Genomic DNA, 19,662 nt, shown 5'->3' with positions numbered 1-19,662 from the left:
TGCGGGGACCATTTGAGATAGTTCTTCCCATTGAACCTATTGGATGCCCGAATATTCTGCAACTCTCCAATTTTCTGAACAACATTGTATTCTTCAGAATTGTTGGAGTAGTTGGAGATAGAGGTTTCGGACATTGTTATGGTGAGGAAGAAAAAATTGCAGCAATTAAGGCTAGAAATCAACCTGCAGTGGTAAAAAAATCGCAGCAATTAAGGACGGTCTTCCTCGTGACAACGTGCTGCTCCTCTCGGTAAAAGAATCCTCTCGGTAAAAGAATCGCAGCAATTAAGGACGGTAAAAGAATCGCAGCAATAAAGAAAAATCCAAAGAGCGGCAAAGATCGTGAGATCTCCGGCACAAGATTGCAACGGTAAAGGACGGTCTTCCTCGTGACAACGTGCTGCTCCTCTCGGATGAAGCGGGAGTCGCTACTGGAATCCCGTGCTCGGGAGGAAGAGTCGCTCGTGCTCGGCAAAGAGAGATTTTAGCCGTGCTCGTCGCTTCTGCTCGTGCTCGCCTCTCCGGGCCCGCGGTGCGCGCGGTGCTCGCCGTGCTCGTCGCTTTTGCTCGTGCTCGGAAGAGTCTCTCGTGCTCGCCGTGCTCGTCAGAGGACTCGCGATTGGCAACTGCTACTGGATCGAGGCAGAGGACCGAAGCAGCCCGTGCTCGGAAGGAACGCGAGGAAGAGTCGGAGAAGCGCGGCAAAGGCGGTGTCCTTTAGGGTTTCAGCCTGAGCTCTGATACCATGCGGTAAATCAAAGAAATTATTTGTATTTCCCTACTTCTCTTGAATTGATCATACAAGGTATTATATAGGAGATTAAAAGGAGAAAAACTAGGAAACTATTTAACTATTTACCTTAATTTAAGGGATTACAAATTTATTCTAATTTCCTTAATTTAAGGGATTTACCAATTAATTCTAATTTCCTTAATTAAGGAAATTAGAATTAATTCTCACAACTTTGTTTCCATCTCAGTCACATCTCGACAGATTATTTAGCATCCATCAACCAAATTAAAATTATGAAATGATCCGTAGTATTTTAAAGTTAATATTGATTAAGGAAAGTGTTAACAAGTGTCAGTAATAGCACACACACATATGTTGTGATGAGCGACACATGATATTAACCCTACTAAAATGATCTCTTTCCTTGATTGGAAAGGAGATGAGGAGCATGTACGCCATTTGCTCTGCAAAAAAATGACGAAATGTTTACTTTGTCTTTTGACTATGCTTATGATATAATCCCACCTTTTTTGTTATAATTTGCAGCCTAAGCACTTTGCTTCACATCATTGTTAATACACATGCTTCTTTGCACTTTTTAGAAATAACGGGTGGTTGCTACTTTCCTGCTGCAGGGATAATATATAGGCGGAAAAGTAAAATGAGTGCAGTAATGAATGTATACCATTTATATTCTCAAAAAGAACTTGTTTAATAGTTGACATAATGTGAAATAAGCACAATTGTATAATATGCATATAGCCTTAACTCTATAATTTTTATCTTCATCTGTTTATCTATATTTTTATGTAATATATCCAATACATTTAAAGCTATCTGACCTTTGTATCACCTTATGTTTTAATTTGATTGACAATTGTTAACATCGCTCAAATTTGATTTACCTACAAACATGCGTGATTTCGTATAAAGTTTTGTGTGTAAATATATAAGTATTTTGTGGTTTGTATGTAAATGCCCATTTAATTTTTTTGCTAGATGCCCTTTGCTTAAAGTTTTGAACTCATGTCTTTTATGTTTCACTCTTGTGATCTTTTCTCTTTTTTTGATTGTTCTTAAAAATTTTGAAGAATATTAATTATTATTATTTCACATTTGAAATCATATATCAAACTGTTTGATACACTAGCAAATGGGCAACACAAGAGAAGACGCATCATCCTTCATATGGGGGAAAAAAAAAACAATAATGAATTTTTGTGATATTTGTACGAAAGTGATTGAATTAGGAAATAAGCCAACAATACATTTCAACAAAAAAGATTGACTTAACATTACAAAAAATTTTCAAGAGAGAATCGAAAGAGTGAATTACCGAACTCAATTAAAGAATAAATGAGACTAGTTAAAAGAAGATTAGAAAATTTGGAAAGAGCTTAAAAGATGATCTATTTGACTTGGTTAGGATCCAATTAAAAATACCATAGATGCATCATCAGATTGGTGGAAAGAGAAATTAACAGTGAAATCTATTTTAAGATATTTATATTTATATTTTTTGTTAACGTACAATTGTTAGACATAACTTCTTCTTCCGATTATATAAATGATGGGTTGTATCAAATGCTAAAAAAATTAAGTTTGGTGGAATTGAATCAGAGCTAGAGGAGAAGCTTGATGTTATGTTTGGTGGGGTTGTTGCGACTGATGAACATGCTTTAACTCTCCAGGGTTTGGAAGAGCTTAGAGAGAGCCCAAGTGATCATATTCAAAGATCACCACATGAGAGGAATGAACATAGTTAATCTATTCATGCAAGGACTCCAACTTCTTTAAAAGCAAGGGCAGATCATAGTAAAAAAATTGGTTGTGTACCTAAGAAGTCAAATATCAGTTTGGTTACTATATGCACAAACTTATCTTCTGAGGCTACCACTGCACAACAATCTCCATCTTTTCCTGATATAATAAAAATATCAGAATAAATAACAGAAGTTTATACTTATATGTTTAATCATTGAAGCTAATTGAAGTTCCTATCAAGAGGGATGTTTTCACGTCAATGGCATATGAGACGAAGGTTCATTACTTGCGCTTCTACAAAAATTGCAATGTCTGATTAATTCTGCTTCTACGCGTTCTGTGTGAAGTACGCTTGATATTTCAGTATTACAACTTTTTCTGACATTAATTTTTTGCCAAAACAACTGCTCTTGATTTAATTTCATTTTATGATATATTTTTACAGAACAATTACTTTTGATGTTAACACTTGTGATGTTTCATCTTATTTGATATGTTCAATTTTTCTTCTACATGTGTTATCTTGTGATATCTTTTAATATTAGCAGTTGTGATATTTTCTATTGTGATTTTTATACTTGCGATACATTGTTTTGCTATGTTAAAACCAGTGATATATTCTGCCGACACATTATAATTATGATGTCGTGTGATGCTTCATTATTGCTTGTGCTATTATATTCCTAAATACAACTTGTGATATATCTTTTATATAAATGGTAGAGTACGTAGAGAGCGTTGCAAAAAAAATATTACAACAGCTGTATGTGTGCTGACTGCGGACAATGAATCATACATCTTTTGTTGAGTTACGGGAGCATATCACTGATGATTTAGGCTCTGTTTGGGGCGGGGGTAGGCCAGTGGCGCTGCACGTTTATCATAAAACGCGGGCCGCGGGTTTGACCCCGCGCGTTTCTCATTCTGTTTTTTTTACGGTGGTGCCCTCCTTTTCTTCGTGGTTCATTTGCCCTTAACCCTAGCGTCGAACTCCTTTGTGAAGCTACGGTCTCTTGTTCCTTTTCCTCCTCTTCTCTCGTGTTTCTCACACTACCCGGTTCCTCTTCCTCCTTTGTTCCCCAGCGGTAAGCACATTTTTAGCAATAGAAATTTCAGGAACCGTTCTTCGAATGCAAGTATCCATGTGAATGCTTGTTCTTTATATTTTTAATGTTAGATATGTAAATAATGTTCGGTGGTATGGATGTGAATGCTTGATGTTTGAGTGAGTTCTTGGTGGCTCGATTTTTGGTTTGGTAAATTATATGAATTTTTTTTTTTTTGAGGATGTGGTTTGGGAATGTAATCAACAATCTGATGTTAGATATGTTTGGTGAGTTATTGGTGGTTGTGGCTTTGTCATTGATGTGAATACATATCATTTGGATGGTCTGCATGATGATTTAAGTGTGGCTGAATTGAATTTTAGCTATACCGTTTTGATGTGAATTTTTGCTTATGAAGTATCAAAAATATGACTAGAACAATTATGTCATAAGCAACATTACTACACAGGGGTAGAATGATCATTTATCTAGGAATTGTTGTCGCACAACTGTGTTAAAACCACAGAAAACAAACAACCAGCCAACTTCCCAGCAACAACTTCTTGAGACAGCTAAGATGCAACAGCTTATTGATAAACTACAGCTGCCCCAAACAATCCCTTAGTTCTTGGTTTAATATTTTTATGGTTGATTGTATGAGCAAGCGTTTTGTAATGCAGTTGATGAATGATTGAAGTATAACTGTGTTAATTTTTTTGGTAAAACTACTTGTGTTGTTTTTTCTTTTGATGATATTTTCTGGTAGTTATGTAGATCTTACTGTTTCATGGGAAGACCTTGCTCTTGTTTGATTTTGTGATCATAGCATTGTTGTTATTGGTGTTAGTTGTATTTGTTTTGATGATGTTGATGCATTTTGGAAAATTATCTGTACTATAGGTTTTTTTTGGTAAGCAAACTTGTATGTTTGGCTGATATGCAACTTATGTTGAGGATATTAGGTTAAACTCATGTTTGTATGCTTATTTTAAGCGCAGAAAATCGAGTTAATGTTCACGTTAAATATTTTCATGTTGAAGGTGTTGTGAATGAAAATAACTGAGAAATTATCATTAAATTTTTCCAAATATATGTCCATTTTCATAATTAAAATATATTTTTTAAAATCAAGTCTTCACTTTTATTCAATAAATTAATTTATTGACTTTACTTTTGTATTTCTGTTTATGTGGGTAAAACAGTTAAAAAAGAGAATTACGTATACTGAAAATATCTATGTTATCTACATGAGTACACATACAACACCTTTAGGACTGTGTTTTTCAAATGAGCCAACTGTTTCTGAAACACCAGTTTTTGAACTGTGGATTTTCAACAACTGCTTTTGAACTAAGGTTTTGTATAGTTATAGTTGAAACAAAGTTATCCTTAAGACTCTGACTCCACTTTTCCTGACGCCAACCTTCAAAGTTGGTTTGGGTGCTAGTGGTTGTTGTTAATCATCCAATTCCTCTCTTTTGAGATTTTTTTGTTCCATTTTAGACTGTCTAGTATTCTCTTGATATTTTTTCCCCAAACAAGGATGAAGGCAAGATTTACCTATACAAAATTAATCTAAAACCTCATGGGAGACTTTTATGATGATAACAGGCGACGAGGGAAGATATTTGAAATTCCCTAGTGGCAGAGTCCGTGATATTTTATAAAAAGGAGGACCTTATCTTAAACTAATTTCACCAAATGTATGCAAAAATCTGTCCGTGAAAATCCACTCATGCTTTGTTTTGGTTTTATGATGTAGATTTATTTATAATATATAATGAAGTTATTCAAGAGCCAAGTGAGGACATTTTTTCTAAGTAGGGGTTGCTATGAGCCGTTGCAACCAAGGATAGTCATGCACTTTCTTTGCTCATTATATGATGATTTATAATGTTAGTTCATTTCTCAATCACAGCTGTATGCACGACTCTTAGCTGTAGTGGACACTCCAAACTTCTTGGCTACACTTGAGTCACTTAATCTGGAACTAGAATGCAGGCCAGATGGGGATTTGCTTTTTACTAAAGGTTCAGTTTTTTTTTTTAATTTTTATTTTAAAATCTCTCAATTTGTTGATTTCAGGTTGTCATTGATTGCTTTATGCTTTTGTATCTTTTCAGAGTTTTTCTTGAAGTTTTCTATGTTTCAATTTTTTCGGCAAATTCTTTGCAGATCAGGATATGCAGGATGTTTTGATTAGTGGCGGTGAAGGAAATCCTAATCGGTGGGTATTAGTTAAACATGATATGGATCCAGACAGTACGGAGGAGGCCAGTGGAATTGATGATGAAAATTATGTTGTAATTAGTGAAGAGAATGTTGTTGATGGCTTAGCCATTTTCATTGGTAGATGCGTCCTTGAAAACCCAATATCTAAGGTATGATAATGTTTTACTTGTGTTTCTTATATTGGATACGTATTGGTGTATGACTGCTTGCCATCCTGAAATTGCAGACGATGTCACCACAAGAAATACAGAAAGGTAACTGCTATTCTCAAATTATGAGCTTTCAAATATGTTGGTATCCGGTGATGTCCAATCCCATTTATGTTGATCTGATAAACTGCTGTGCTGTTTCACCAGCTTTGCAATTCTTGCGGTGCCATAATTTTATTTTATTATTTTATTATTTTTTATTGAAATAGGTTAACAATGAAAAAACTAATTAGTGAAAGTACGTGCCTCTTGAGCTTAGCTATCTGCTATCTCTCTCTTTGACTCTGCTGGAGCTTACTGTTTGCTTAATTCATGCCTAAGAGTGTCAGCTGACACATTGTGAAGCTTGCAGGAGTGCATTGGGATATATTTTAGCATCAAGAAGGAAATGAAAACTAAATGGGGGTAGGGAGAGAGGTTAATTGCCTCTTCAGCTGCATTATAGTTGAGTTGATACGATGTCTTCTATTGTCGTCCCATCAGAAACCAAGGATTTTTGCATGTTGAAACCTTGAAGAAGTGGAGGGCCTTCTTTAATTCTCGCACGCACATACACACATATCACTTTTAACTTATGGCTTAATTAGGTGATATGCACGGATACAGTCTGAATTAACACCGGTTATGTGGTTAACTTGAATCAGGCTTTAGATCTATAGGGGTGTTTTTGGTCTATACAGCAGCTGCTCTTTATTTCTGGGAAACAGTTCTCTTATCATGATACCCCTTGGTTTTGTTGATGCCGATGTGATAATGGTGACTCTTTTTTGTGCAGAAAAGTTTGTTATGGCAAGATGATTTTGAGGGATATTTGCATTTTTATTGCTTCATTCATAAGGGAGGAAGACTTGTCTTTAGAATGAATTGAAGGGTAGCGTGGGCTCGAGAAGAAGTGGGATGTAAAGAGTGATTAAATGAAGAGAAAATGGTGGAAGAGTGGGGCCAACCAAATCTTATAATATTCTTGTATCAATAATAATAATCATCCTTCTTACATGCACACTCTATTTATGAAGGAGTCCGTTTGGAGCAGCGCGTTTTGTGCAGGCGGCGTTTTGAAAACGCCGCCTGCGGTTCCTTATTATCCGAGGACGCTGTATACAGGCTGTGTCTCGCATATAGCTCGTGCCTTCGATTGTCTCCTCTGCGCCGTCTCGTGCGGAAGCCCTAACTCTCTTCGATCCTCCTCATTTATCTCGACCGTTGCTTTCGTCCTCATCTTCCTATCTCCGATATGTGCTTCTGGTGCTCTGTAAGTAACCCCGTCGCCTTTATTTTGGCGATTTTCGACCTCGAGACCTTTTCGGGTTTGAAATCTCCCATCTTCTTTGATGTCAGAATTTTGTGGTGCTCTCATTGAAGGAATGGCTTTCGTGCTAAGGTTTTTTACTTGGTTGTGTTTTGTTATGGTGATTTTCCTCTAGAGCATCTTACGGGTAGAATTTTTTGGTGCTGAATTTTTTAAATTGGTTCTCTATATCTGTTGGCTTGGGTTTTCTACGTGTGTTAGCGATGGGGCATGTGGCTTTGGTTTCTCTATGTATTTGCGATGGGGTTGTTGAGCCGTGGTTACTCCGTTGGTGGATTGGGCATTGTTTCTGTGTGTGTTGATGGTTGGCTTGGTTTCTCTATTGGGCTTGCTGAATAGAAGCTGTGAGCTTGGGCATGTGGGCTTGGTTTTTTCTGTGTGTGTTTGCGATGTGGCAGTTGAGCAGTGCTTACTTTGTTGGTGGATGGGCATTGTCTCTGTGTTTGTTGGTGGATTGGCTTGGTTTCTTTGCTGAGCTTGCTGAATAGAAGCCGTGAGCTTGGGGCATTTGGGATTGGGTTTCTCTGTGTGTGTTTGCGATGGGGTAGTTGAGTTGTGCTTACTCTGTTGGTGGATGGGCATTGTCTCTGTGTGTGTTGGTGGATTGATTGGGCTTGCTGAATAGAAGCCGTGAGCTTGGGGCATGTGGGATTGGGTTTCTCTATGTGTGTTTGCGATGGGGCAGTTGAGCTGTGCTTACTCTGCGGGGCTTGCTGAATAGAAGCCGTGAGAATTCATATATTTGGTGTATTCATATATTTGTTGAATTTCGACGTTCGTTTAACTTGGCATGATTACAATGGTAATGGTAGCTCCTTTGCATTCAACGTTACATTACTTATTACTGTTGTAGTGCACTGTTTAAAAATGCACTCCAAAAGGAATACTCATTCTTTCTTCTCAAACTTAAATAAGGGGTTTTCATCATGCAACCAGTTTGTGATGCAAGAGGCTATTTTATCCAAAAACAGCTGCAAATAAGCTGTTCTGAATAAGTTTTCCCAAACAGCAAGCCACCTTATCCTGATAATTTACAGATTATCAGATTGTCAGGATAATCTGCTTATAAGCAGATTATAAATAATCTGCAGCTGCCCCAAACAGACCCTATATCACATATAATTCAATTAAAAGAGAAGGAAAGATAACTTGAGGCAATCCAAAGAAATAAATGTTAATTATTTATGAAAAACAAGTCATCCATAAAAGGTAGTTCTTTAAACAACGTAGTTTTGATTGCACATTTATTCATAACTAATCCAAAGAAGGTAGGTGATGATGAGTCCAAATACTTTGGTGACAATGAGTTTGGATAAAACAAGCGATGATATCTTGCCTTGAGTTCGATAGCTTCGTCCTATGTCAAGTACTTTGAGCTATGAGAAATTCTATCTTCAAGACTTGAAGAGCAGAAGCTAGTATCTATGGAATGATGGTGGAGTATGCTCGTGTGATTCTGTGAGTACACTAGAAGTAGATAGTCACAATTGTGAGTACACTAGAACTTATATACAATAAAAAATTTGGGGCCGGTAAAGTTGAATGTCAGTATACATTATATTAGTGTATTATCTCGAAAACACGCAGGGGTCTTATGATAGTATGGTAGTAGTGGCATTGCTAAATCAACTTTTAATGTTGAGAGTGTAGTAGGAAGTATGATAGGGCATTGGGCCGCATCTTGTAACTCAATATAAGCAACCAATGGAGAATCTAGTTGTCTTTACATTGTGCCATTGTATATGTTCACTCATACGAAACATCTAATAATTTGGCAATTGCATTGGTGGAAAAGCAAAATAACCCTGTATAATTGGTGATGGAGAGGACAATATTGAGGTTGTGGAGCATCCTAGAATCCATTTAAATAAGCTGGTAAACAACAACAATGGCTAGATGATCCTTTCACCTATGCTCAACAACGCCATATATCTTTGCCTCAATGTGTAATGGAGCAATATTAGCTAGTGAAGTCAGAACAGTTATATGAAGTACAGGCACGATTTCAAGTTTGGTGGCTATCTTTGAGTCATGCTTGGGCAATTGATCAGGCTAAAGTTTGGGTACAAACTCAAGCTCAAATTCAGGCAAAGTGATTGATCATTGTCCTCCTTAATTCAAGCAAGTGGAGATAATGTGATTGGTTGAGCTGATGAAGTTTGTAGAGTATTTAGTGTTAATTGAATTTTTGGAATTGAGTAAGGTCAAGTAAGTGGAGTTTGTGGAACTAGAGAGGGCAATCATGTAAGGGAGGATTCTTTTGCTTATATGATGTAAAAATTGAGCTTTTGTTACGAATTTGATGTATGAGAAGATCTATAAGAATGATCAACATAATGTGAGTCATTATATTCATGCTTAAATTGTGGAGACACATTTTGCTTTAGATAATAATGCTAAGATCTCTTTAGATCATGATATTATTCATACCTTCAATTCAAGAGTATTGATCGTATGTATCATAATGAAAGTACGAACAATGTGAACTAGGATACCTATTTTGATTATATTTTGCATCTTTATAATGATGCTATGTTGATATATATTATATTGTGAGTTTTGAGCCTAATAAAAGACCTCGGTAGTGTGGGAGTCTTGATGATATTGAGAAGAATGAGGTTATAATATGAATCATATAAGTCAAAAGAATCAAGACCCCATTGAGCACAATTTCATGTTAGTGGAGACAATTTTTTGAGGTGCATTTGAAATTGCAAGTAAATAGATGACAAAGGACAATAGAGTGACTCAAGAAAGCAAACTCAATTTTTTTTTTTGAAGTGGGTGATCCGAGAGTACTAATTTGAGGAGGACAATTGATTTCTTTGAAGCAGGAAATAATTCTTTGAGGGATTATTTCAAACCAGTTTTGCTTTTTGTTTTTATTTTGTTTTGTTTATATTTTGATTTGAATCAAAACATGTTTGTTAAATTAAAATAAATAATGAATACTTTTGAAATAAAAGTTATTTTTAGTGTTTTTAAAATCATGTTGATTTGTTTTAAAAAATAAAGATAAAACATGTAAAGAATAAATTAAACAAATATGTTTATAAAAATAAAAGAGAAAAACTAAACAAAAAATAAATTATTTCGAACCAGTTTTGTTTTTGTTTTTATTTTATTTTGTTTATATTATGATTTGAATCAAAACATGTTTGTTAAATTAAAATAAATAATGAATACTTTTGAAATAAAAGTTATTTTTAGTGTTTTTAAAATCATGTTGATTTGTTTTAAAAAATAAAGATAAAACATGTAAAGAATAAATTAAACAAATATGTTTATAAAAAAAAGAGAAAAAATAAACAAAAATAAAAAATAAAGTGATGCCAAACAAGCCTTTACTTTGTCATGTTTATTGATAATTTTTCTTTTTTTAGATGATAGAAAAGTGGAAAGGCAAGAAAGGAAGGGGTTCTATCTTAAGCTAATCAATTAGGAATTTTTTGTGGCTTATTTTCTTTAAAGAATTGTAATGGAATATAGCGAATTAATGCAGAAATTTCGTAGATATTTTAATGAGGTATTGTAGACTTAATAAGGGGGATTTTAGATTAAAATTTGGAAGGGTTTTTTATCTCCTAATTTAAGTTTTGTTTCTACGGAGGTGTTGAGTTTGGGTGGTTAGGGTTTGCTGGTGACTTAATTTTACGTTGTTTATGGTTAGAGATAAAAGCGAACTCGAGAGAAGGACACATATGAGGATGTGACAAATAGTATGGAACAACACATCCAAAAAAAAAAAAATAGATGGAAGATTAATATAATTTGATGAAGTTAAACATTTTCATAGTTATATAAAGAGAATTTTGTTCAATTAGTTTAAAGATGATACAATATACAAAATATTTACTCATTTAAATATTTCTCACTTTTTTCTTGATACCATCTTTCTTCCTTTTACTTCTCCGAACTTGGAGCAGTCTTTTACTGACCATAACACCATTTAACTATCTCTTTATGTAATGTTTAGATGTGATAGGTAAAAACATTGTTGAGGTTAAGTAGATAGTATTTCGTGGTAGGTAAAATGTTCGTAAATGTTAGGCAGATTATTTAAAAATGCATGCAAACACATGTGAAATATACATATTGTATATTTTGACTTTGCAATTGAAGTTCATAAGGAAATTATGGCTCAACTATCTTCCACTTAGAGGTTAAATTTTCAATGTGTTTTCTGGTGAAACATAGATTTTCTTAACGAGTTTCTTTATTTTCTTAGCCATAAGTTTTTGAAAATTTTAAATATTACAAGTTCTACTACTCTAGCATAATAGATCTGAAGCTTGAAGGAAATGAAGCAGTCTATTACTGGCCATAAGTCGTTACTTGAAACAATTCAAGAGCTTCAAATTTTACTTTCACAAAAAGGCAAACAACTAAGTGTAATTTTCTTTGAAGTGGAAAAAGAGCGTGCAAAAATTGAAGAAAAATTAGGGACTTGTAGATTAAAGTACACTAAAATTATTACTAGAAAAGATCACCAAATCACAAAACTATCGATTGCAGTTGTAGCCATCGTCGACATTTTATCTGCATATCGTTTAAGATATATAAGAAAAAATTAAGATTAATTTATAGTAGTCATAATTTTAAATTAGCATTTTTTAATAAATACTATGATAAATAAAATTTTATTAGTTCTTATATTTTTTTCAGTAAATATTTTTCTCTTTTAGTTTTATTTATGAAATAAAATATATCTTTTAATTTAAAATATACTTATTTATTTTTTCAATTAACTTTTTCGGCTAAATTTTAGAAAATGTTCTTGGTAATGATAATCAAGTAAAAGAAGCTTAATTAATTAAAAACTAATAAAGGAGCTAAAATGCAAAAATAATGAATTTTTAATAATATATGTTTTTTTAAATTACAAATTTAATTTGCATTTTACAAATCAAATTTGTGTTGAAAAATATTATTGAAAAAAAATTTCTTTAGAAACATAAATTAGTTTGGATCTATCTTTTGTTTTACCTTTTCTCTTACTTTTACATCCACTCATAAGATTCAAAGTAATAGAAGCGCCTTCTTCTAATTCTCATTTTATGTTGTCTACAGTTAAGATTAGGTCACAAAGGCTATTAAGCTTTACCTTTGTATTCATGCTTGAACTGATGTCACAGTTCTAGCACAACATGCTCAAAGCAAAAATTTCAGTAACAAGACTGATATCAACCAACCTCAATTGACTTAAAATGAAATTTTTTGAACATGCACTGCAATGAAACTGCAACCTTCTTGAGATTGAAAATGTTCTTATTATATTCTTTGTTTACCACTCAAAGCTTCTATTACATGTTTGATGGAGCTTTTACCTTGTTAGTTATGATTTTATCATGCAATATATTGAAGGTAACATTATTTGTTATTGACAAACATACAAGTTGCATTATATTCTGTCTAGTAGACTGCAGTCTTCTTGGATCATTGTAGGAGGCTTTTTATTTAAGAGAGGTAGATGTAGTTTCTTCTGGTACATATAGTCATCGGTTCATTTCTTGTTGTATATAAAGTCTTTGTCATTAAACTTATTGGTCCTCAATTTTTTTTCTCGAACTCCACTATTCCCATTTTTTCTATAGAATTCCAAGACTACCCTAATCTTGATGCTAATTATTGGGTGTAAGCATGCACTTGAGATTGATGACAAACATGATGTTGAAAAAATATTTATATAAGAAAATTACAATAAAGACAACAACACTTTATCCCACTAAGTGGGGCTCTTTATCCCACTAAGTGGGGCTGGCTACATGAATCTTTTTTCTCTATTGTGTCCTATTTAGTGTCATTTTTTCATTTAATTCAAATAGATTAAGATCTTTTTTTATACAATATTCCCAAGTATTTTTAGGTCTACTTCTATCATTCTTATCATAAGTTGAATCTAAAACATCTACTCTCCTAATAGAATCATCAGATGGTCAACGTTTAATGTGACCAACTCATCTAAGACGACTCTCTAATCTTTTCTGCTGTTGGACCTACACTAAACCTATCATGGATATTATCATGGATATATTCATTTATATATTCATTTAGCATTTTGTCTCTATGTGTCAAGCCACTCATCCACCTAAGCATTCTTATTTCAGTAACACTTAACTTTGTTCTATGCTTCTCTTTTGAAGGCCAACATTCTACACCATGGAGCATTGCAGGTCTCATTACCATCTTATAAAATTTTCCTTACAATCTAAGTGGTACTTTTCTATCACACAATAGGCTCAATGCATTCCTCAACTTCATCCAACCAACTTGAATTATGCTAATAACATCCATATATATATCGCTACCACTTTGAACAATAGACCCAAGATATCTACAACGATCACACCTTTTAATGATTTGATCACCCATAGTTACAACCCTATCGAAGGGATTCTGATTTTCCTCCCTCTTCTTCTAAACTCTCTATTACGATTGATGGTGATCGCTCCAAGGGTCACTTTCTTGATTTCAGCAAGCCTTGGTTGAATTCGATGAATTTTCCACTGCATTTCTTCTATGGTAAGTTTTTAACAACTTCTGACACTTATCTCCTCGGTGACATGGTTAGAATTTAGGTTTAGGAGATGAAATAGAGTCTATAGGGCTGATTTATGGTGAGGGGAAATTTTTTAGGTCGGCTGATTTGAAAATTCAGTAAGGAAACGTAGGATTAGGTCAAGATTTGACTATAGTTTGATCGCTTTAAGTCACCCTAAGATGGAATTAGGATTGGGCTAGCTTTGATACCAAATGATACCAGGATCTAATAAACAATCAATGAAAAGCAAATATTATTATTGAATTCAAATCAGAAATTACAACAAAACAAAATGGAAATCTGAAAATTGCGACAAAACAACACGCAACACTAAAATTTGGGTTGGATCTAGGTGAGGGTGGTGCCGGTTAGGGATTTGGGCCCCCGGGAAGGGGGAATGGAGGCAGCTAGCAAGCAGGAAACAACATGGCGATTTCCCAGATTTCGGACAGTAAGCCAGCAGGAATCGATGTGGAATGACTGCCCTTGGTGCAGCAGCAGCAGCATGGATGCAGTTGGAACATCAGGGGACTGGCAGTTTGGTGTGGCGACAGCAAGGCAATGACGAAGGGGAAGATGAGAGAGATGTGGGTGATGGGTAGAAGGGGATAAATACCCCCTCTGGAATGAGATACAACCAAAATACCACTCGAAATTCTTGAATACAATCCTAGAAAGGAAAGGAAATGCCGACGGCTGTCCCAAAGCAAATCACAGCAAATATTAAACCTTAAAACACCAACAAAGCAAATATATAGTCCCGACAACTATGAGTGGGTCCCACTCCAATTAGACAGCGTTCCCAAGGCAAGTTGGGCCGGCTGACTCTCACAACAAGCACTGCATCGAACAGGTTCAGGACGCCCTGCACCACCTACTGCTCTGTTTTCTCATCTGCATCCATTGCTGAATTTGTGCATATTGTTTTTTGTTTCTTTAGTGGCCGTTTCTCCCTTTTTAAGTTGAGCCGTATAGTTTTTATGATCGCCCGACTTTCACGTGATTTTGTTTATATTCTGCTATTATGTCTGTATGTAAGTATCTGTTCAAATTCTCTATTACTGTTATGAGTTTTGTTCACCAATAAGGATGTATAATTTACCAATCTGTGGGAATGAGTTTCCTTCAATCTTGTCTGTTTTTCTAAGTATTGCATGAATTTTTTTTGTTAGTTTTCAATATGATTTGCTGATGCAAATATCAAATTTTAAAATGAATGATTTGAACTATTGTTTTCCCTTTGAGTTGGCCTGTATTTATTTTTGATGGTGATGTGGATGTTAAATCTTTGACAATGCAGCTGTTGCGAAGGCTTTGGGTGAAATTAGAAGCTGGGGTTTGTTAAAGAACGTCTGGGAAGCTGGAAAAGTCATTTATACCTTATCAATCTGGGGAATTTTTCTAGCAGGGTGAGATAACCTTCCATGTTCTTTTGCTTCATCTGTTAAATATAATTTTCTACCACGTTGTCATTTCTATATAGTCCATATCTCATTGTGCTCTGATGCCTGCTGGTTTGCATGCTTTGAGATTTTAGATTGCTAATGGTTTAGTGTTCATGGTTCAGTTTATATTATGATTTCGCTCCCTTCTTTCCCTTGTTTTACTTCACTCTCTTTGTTATGGATGGTCTTACTGGACATTTACAGGAAGATGTACCTTTGTGTACGCTTTTTGCTGATGATATCCTTCTCGTGGATAAGACGAGAGAAAAATCCTAGGAAAAACTTGAATTATGGAGGTCTACATTGGAGTCGAAAGGCCTTCATTTGAGTAGAACTAAAACTAAATACATGAAATGTAATTTTATTAGTAGTAACTCTAGTGACAGAAGTGTAACTTTGGGGGATCAAATTATTAAAAGGTGTGAACGATTTAGATATCTCGGGTCTATTGTTCAAAGCGATGGTGATATTGATGGGATGTTAATAGTAGAATTCTAAGTTGGTTGGTTGAAGTGGAGGAATGCTTTGAGCCTTTTGTGTGATAGAAAAGTACCGCTTAGATTGAATGGAAAATTTTATAAGATGGTGGTGAGACCTGCAATGCTCTATGGCGTTGGATGTTGACCTTTAAATGAGAAGCATAAAACTAAGTTAAGTGTTGTCAAGATGAGATTGATTATGTGGATGAGACACTTAGATTCAAAATGAGAAATGAATATATCCGTGACAGGGTTGGTGTAGCTCCACTGACGGACAAAATTAGAGAGAGTCATCTCAAATGGTTTGGTCGCATTAAACGTCGACCATCTGATGGTCTGTTTAGGAGAGTAAATGTTTTCGATTCGACTTATGTTAAACCTAGGAAGACTTAGGCTTATTGTATAAAAATTTATCTTAATTTCTTAGAACTAAATGAAAATATGACACTAAATAGGACTCAATGGAGAAAAAAAATTTATGTAGCCGACCCCACGTAGTGGGATTAAGGCTTTGTTGTTGTTGTTGTTGTTTTACTTCACTATCTTTACCATTGTACTTGATTGTATACGTTTCATTAAGGCGTGGTCCTTGCTTTTTGTATGTTAACATTTGATCTTATTGGTAAGCTTTGGAAGCATAATCAGCAGAGAAGACCAGAGGAGCTTAAGAAGAGTGAATTGATCAATGTGAATGTTTCGAGCGAGGTATCAACATGGGCGAATATACAGTTTTTTTTTTATTGGATTGGGGGCATTATAATAAAACAGAGCTTTAGTATTCTAAAATTTATTCCAGGTTGAACGGATTATAAGTTGGCAGACATGAATGGACTCCATAGACCCTAAGACAAAGAAGGAAATCAACCTCGTACCTAAGACCCATAGAAAAATAAAAGGAGAAGTGGCTTAATCACAAGTATTAAAGCTATCAAACATGGACTTACAATTCTACCTAGGTCACAACTGCCACTAAATGCTCTAATAAGCGTAGACGATCACATAAACATGTATAAATCATGTGGCCAATCAGGTGGAGAGAATCACATATACTTCTCACGTGATATGACATGATTCAAATATTGTCTATTCCCTAATACGAGGGCTATCTATCTAGATATATATATTATGCCAATATATTTGTAATTTCTCTCTATGTTCAGCCATCTTTTTTATGTATTCTACTAATACTTTGATTAAAAGTACCGCTTAGACTTGAAGCAAAATTTTATAAGATAACTGGGAGACCTACAATGCTGTATGGCACAGAATGTTGACCTGTTAAAGTGAAGCATAAAACTAAGTTAAGTTTTGTTGAGATGAGAATGCTCTTAGAACAATTTGTGAAATGAATATATCCGTGAAAGGGTTAGTGTAGCTCCAATGACAGACGAGATTAGAGAGAGTCATCTTAGATGGTGTGGTTGCATTAAAAGTGGACTATTTGATGATTCGATTAGGAGAGTAGATGTTTTTAATTAGACGTATGTTAAGAAAGGCAGAAGTAGACCTAAAACGGCTTGGGCATGTTTTATAAAAGCTTGGGCATGTTTTATCATGTTTTATAAAAAATGATCGTAATTTATTATAATTAAATGAAAATATGACACTCAAAAGGACACAATGGAGAAAAGGGATTCATGTAGCCTACCCATCTTAGTGGGATAAAGGCTTGTTGTTGTTGTAGATTCGACAACTGCAGATTAGATGTCATATAATCATCTTATATTAGAAAGGGAATGCCATCAAAATACTGGAGTTTGTTTTGTATGGGCATTTTACATACGTACCACCAAATATATATATGTATTTACATGTCTAACACAAACTCTACTTTTTACATCTATACCACCCAAATCTTCCATCACATAAAAAATGCCACTATTTTAACTTTTAAAATGTGAAATACATGTTTTCATTCATAGATAACGTGGCATGTATGTAAAACTTAGAAGTTTAGGTGTTAAACATGTAAATACATAGGAATTAAGGGGTATTTATGTATGTAAATCTTCCTTTTTTTTAAATATAATGTTGTGAGGCTGGAGAATCCTTTCTTTATTGTTTAGTACTGAGATGCCATTTTTTATTCTTGTTTCAGATTGTATAGACACCGGGCTATTGTGAAAGCTGCTGCCAGAGGCGCAACTTCCTCCGCCAAATTTATTCTTAAGGCCCTGTAATTTGTGTTTTTACAAGAATTGGTAATTGTTGTGCTGTTTTCAAGATTGGCTGGTCTGTCTTGGGGAAAATTATTCCGTACGGACACCGCATGCAGAGATGCATGCATTGTCCGATCTCCACTGTCCATCACCGCTTCGGTGGGATTTTTTTTAAAAAAAAATTGAAAGTGGGTCTCACTGAAGCGGTGATCAACGATGGAGATTGATTGGTCTCTGTCTTGGGGAAAATTATTCCGTGTGGACACCGCATGCAGAGATGCATGCGGTGTCCGATCTTCACCGTCCATCACCGCTTCGGTAGGATTTTAAAAAAAAATTGAAAGTGGGTCCCACTGAAGCGGTGATGGATGGTGGAGATCGGACACCACATGCATCTCTATATGCGGTGTCCACACGGAATAATTGTTCATGTCTTGGACCTGTACAAATACTAGAAATGAAAAAAAGAACATTGATTGCGAGTTTGAACCTATAACGTTCCTCACATTGGTTTGAATGTTGACATTTATCTAGGGTTTAGAAAACTGGACCAGACCGGCCGATTCGACCTTGAACTGATGGCTAGTTCGGTCTGAATCATATAAAAGCTCTTTCTGGATATGAACTGTCAATAACCGATCAAATCGGTGATTAGTTTTGTAAACCGACGAACTGGTCGAAGCATAGATCAACCTTACGTGACCAATTCTGCGTGATTTTGAGTGGTGTAAGGGTTTAGCATCTCGGTGTAAGGGCGCTACATCTCAATGTAAGGGCACTGCATAGTGACTTTGAAGCTTTTTGGCTTTGAGAACGGGATTTTTAATTTTTATTAGTTTGTTTTTTTATATTTATCATTATTATATCATTATTTTATCATTTAAATCATATTTAATTAATATTTATATTTTTTACGTCATTCAGTTCAACTCCTGGTTCAATCGGAAATTTTGAATCTTCCATTCTTTCGGTTTGATGTCTGATCAGATTTTCAAAATGTTTGCTTTCACCATTTAATTATGTGGATGGGTTTTGAATTTAGGGTTGTCAAAATTATATTGCCGTTTGGAATTAACTCGAGCTTGACTAGTAATTAGTGACGTAAATATGATATATATGTTGAGTTTTGGAGCCCGGTCTGACCATTCCCGCCCCACTCCTTTCCCGTTTCGCTCGCTCTCGCCTCCCTTACGCGAAAAGTCTTGAATTGCTCCCGTCTCCCGATCTCAAAAGGTCCCCACCGCGACCCTGCTATTTCGCAAAACCGCTCCCGCCTCCCGCCACAAGTACTCACGCTCTCTGTTTCGTGAAGAGTCGCATCTATTGCCACTGTTAGAAGGCATCGTATTGGCTCTCCTACGGTTTTTGGTGTTCTTCTTCGGGCTTTCTCGGGATAGAGGAAGAAAAGTGCCAGCAGTAGTTCCTTGCGGTAGAAGGAAGAAGAAAGAAAAAGAAGAAGATTGTTCTCCCTTGGCTTCTTCTTGGTGACTTGTGGCAGAAGAGAAATTAGTTTTATTTCTCTTGTAAGTTTTTCTTCTTCGGTGTACCTCGGTGTTGAGTTTCTTCGGCGTATCTCAGTGTAGAGAGAGAAAAACAGAGATAGAAGAAGAGAGAGCAACGAAGTGAGAGATTCCTCTTGTAAGTCGAGTCGATCGACTGTTGTAAATTCCTTAAGTAGTAAAATTCTCTGCAACTCTGCGAACGTAGCTAATTTACTGAATCACGTAAATTTGTGTATTTCGTTG

The 19,662-nt window shown here is 35.2% G+C and overlaps 1 protein-coding gene across 1 annotated transcript in view; it reads left to right on the top strand.

The window, feature by feature from the left end:
- The window catches only part of LOC110027378, a 27,161-nt gene extending 8,751 nt beyond the window's left edge, over positions 1-18,410 (top strand). The window contains exons 2-6 of the mRNA XM_020728777.1: positions 5,462-5,573; positions 5,719-5,924; positions 6,002-6,029; positions 15,135-15,243; positions 17,857-18,410. Coding sequence (XP_020584436.1) covers positions 5,462-5,573; positions 5,719-5,924; positions 6,002-6,029; positions 15,135-15,243; positions 17,857-17,938 — 537 coding nt within the window. The 3' untranslated portion in view covers positions 17,939-18,410. The remainder of the gene's footprint in view (positions 1-5,461; positions 5,574-5,718; positions 5,925-6,001; positions 6,030-15,134; positions 15,244-17,856) is intronic.
- The last annotated feature ends 1,252 nt before the right edge of the window (positions 18,411-19,662 follow it).

This window comes from Phalaenopsis equestris, unplaced genomic scaffold (genome assembly GCF_001263595.1).
Source record: "Phalaenopsis equestris unplaced genomic scaffold, ASM126359v1 Scaffold000428, whole genome shotgun sequence".
NCBI classification, from domain to species: Eukaryota; Viridiplantae; Streptophyta; class Magnoliopsida; order Asparagales; family Orchidaceae; genus Phalaenopsis; species Phalaenopsis equestris.
This window is presented reverse-complemented; position numbering and strand designations above follow the sequence as displayed.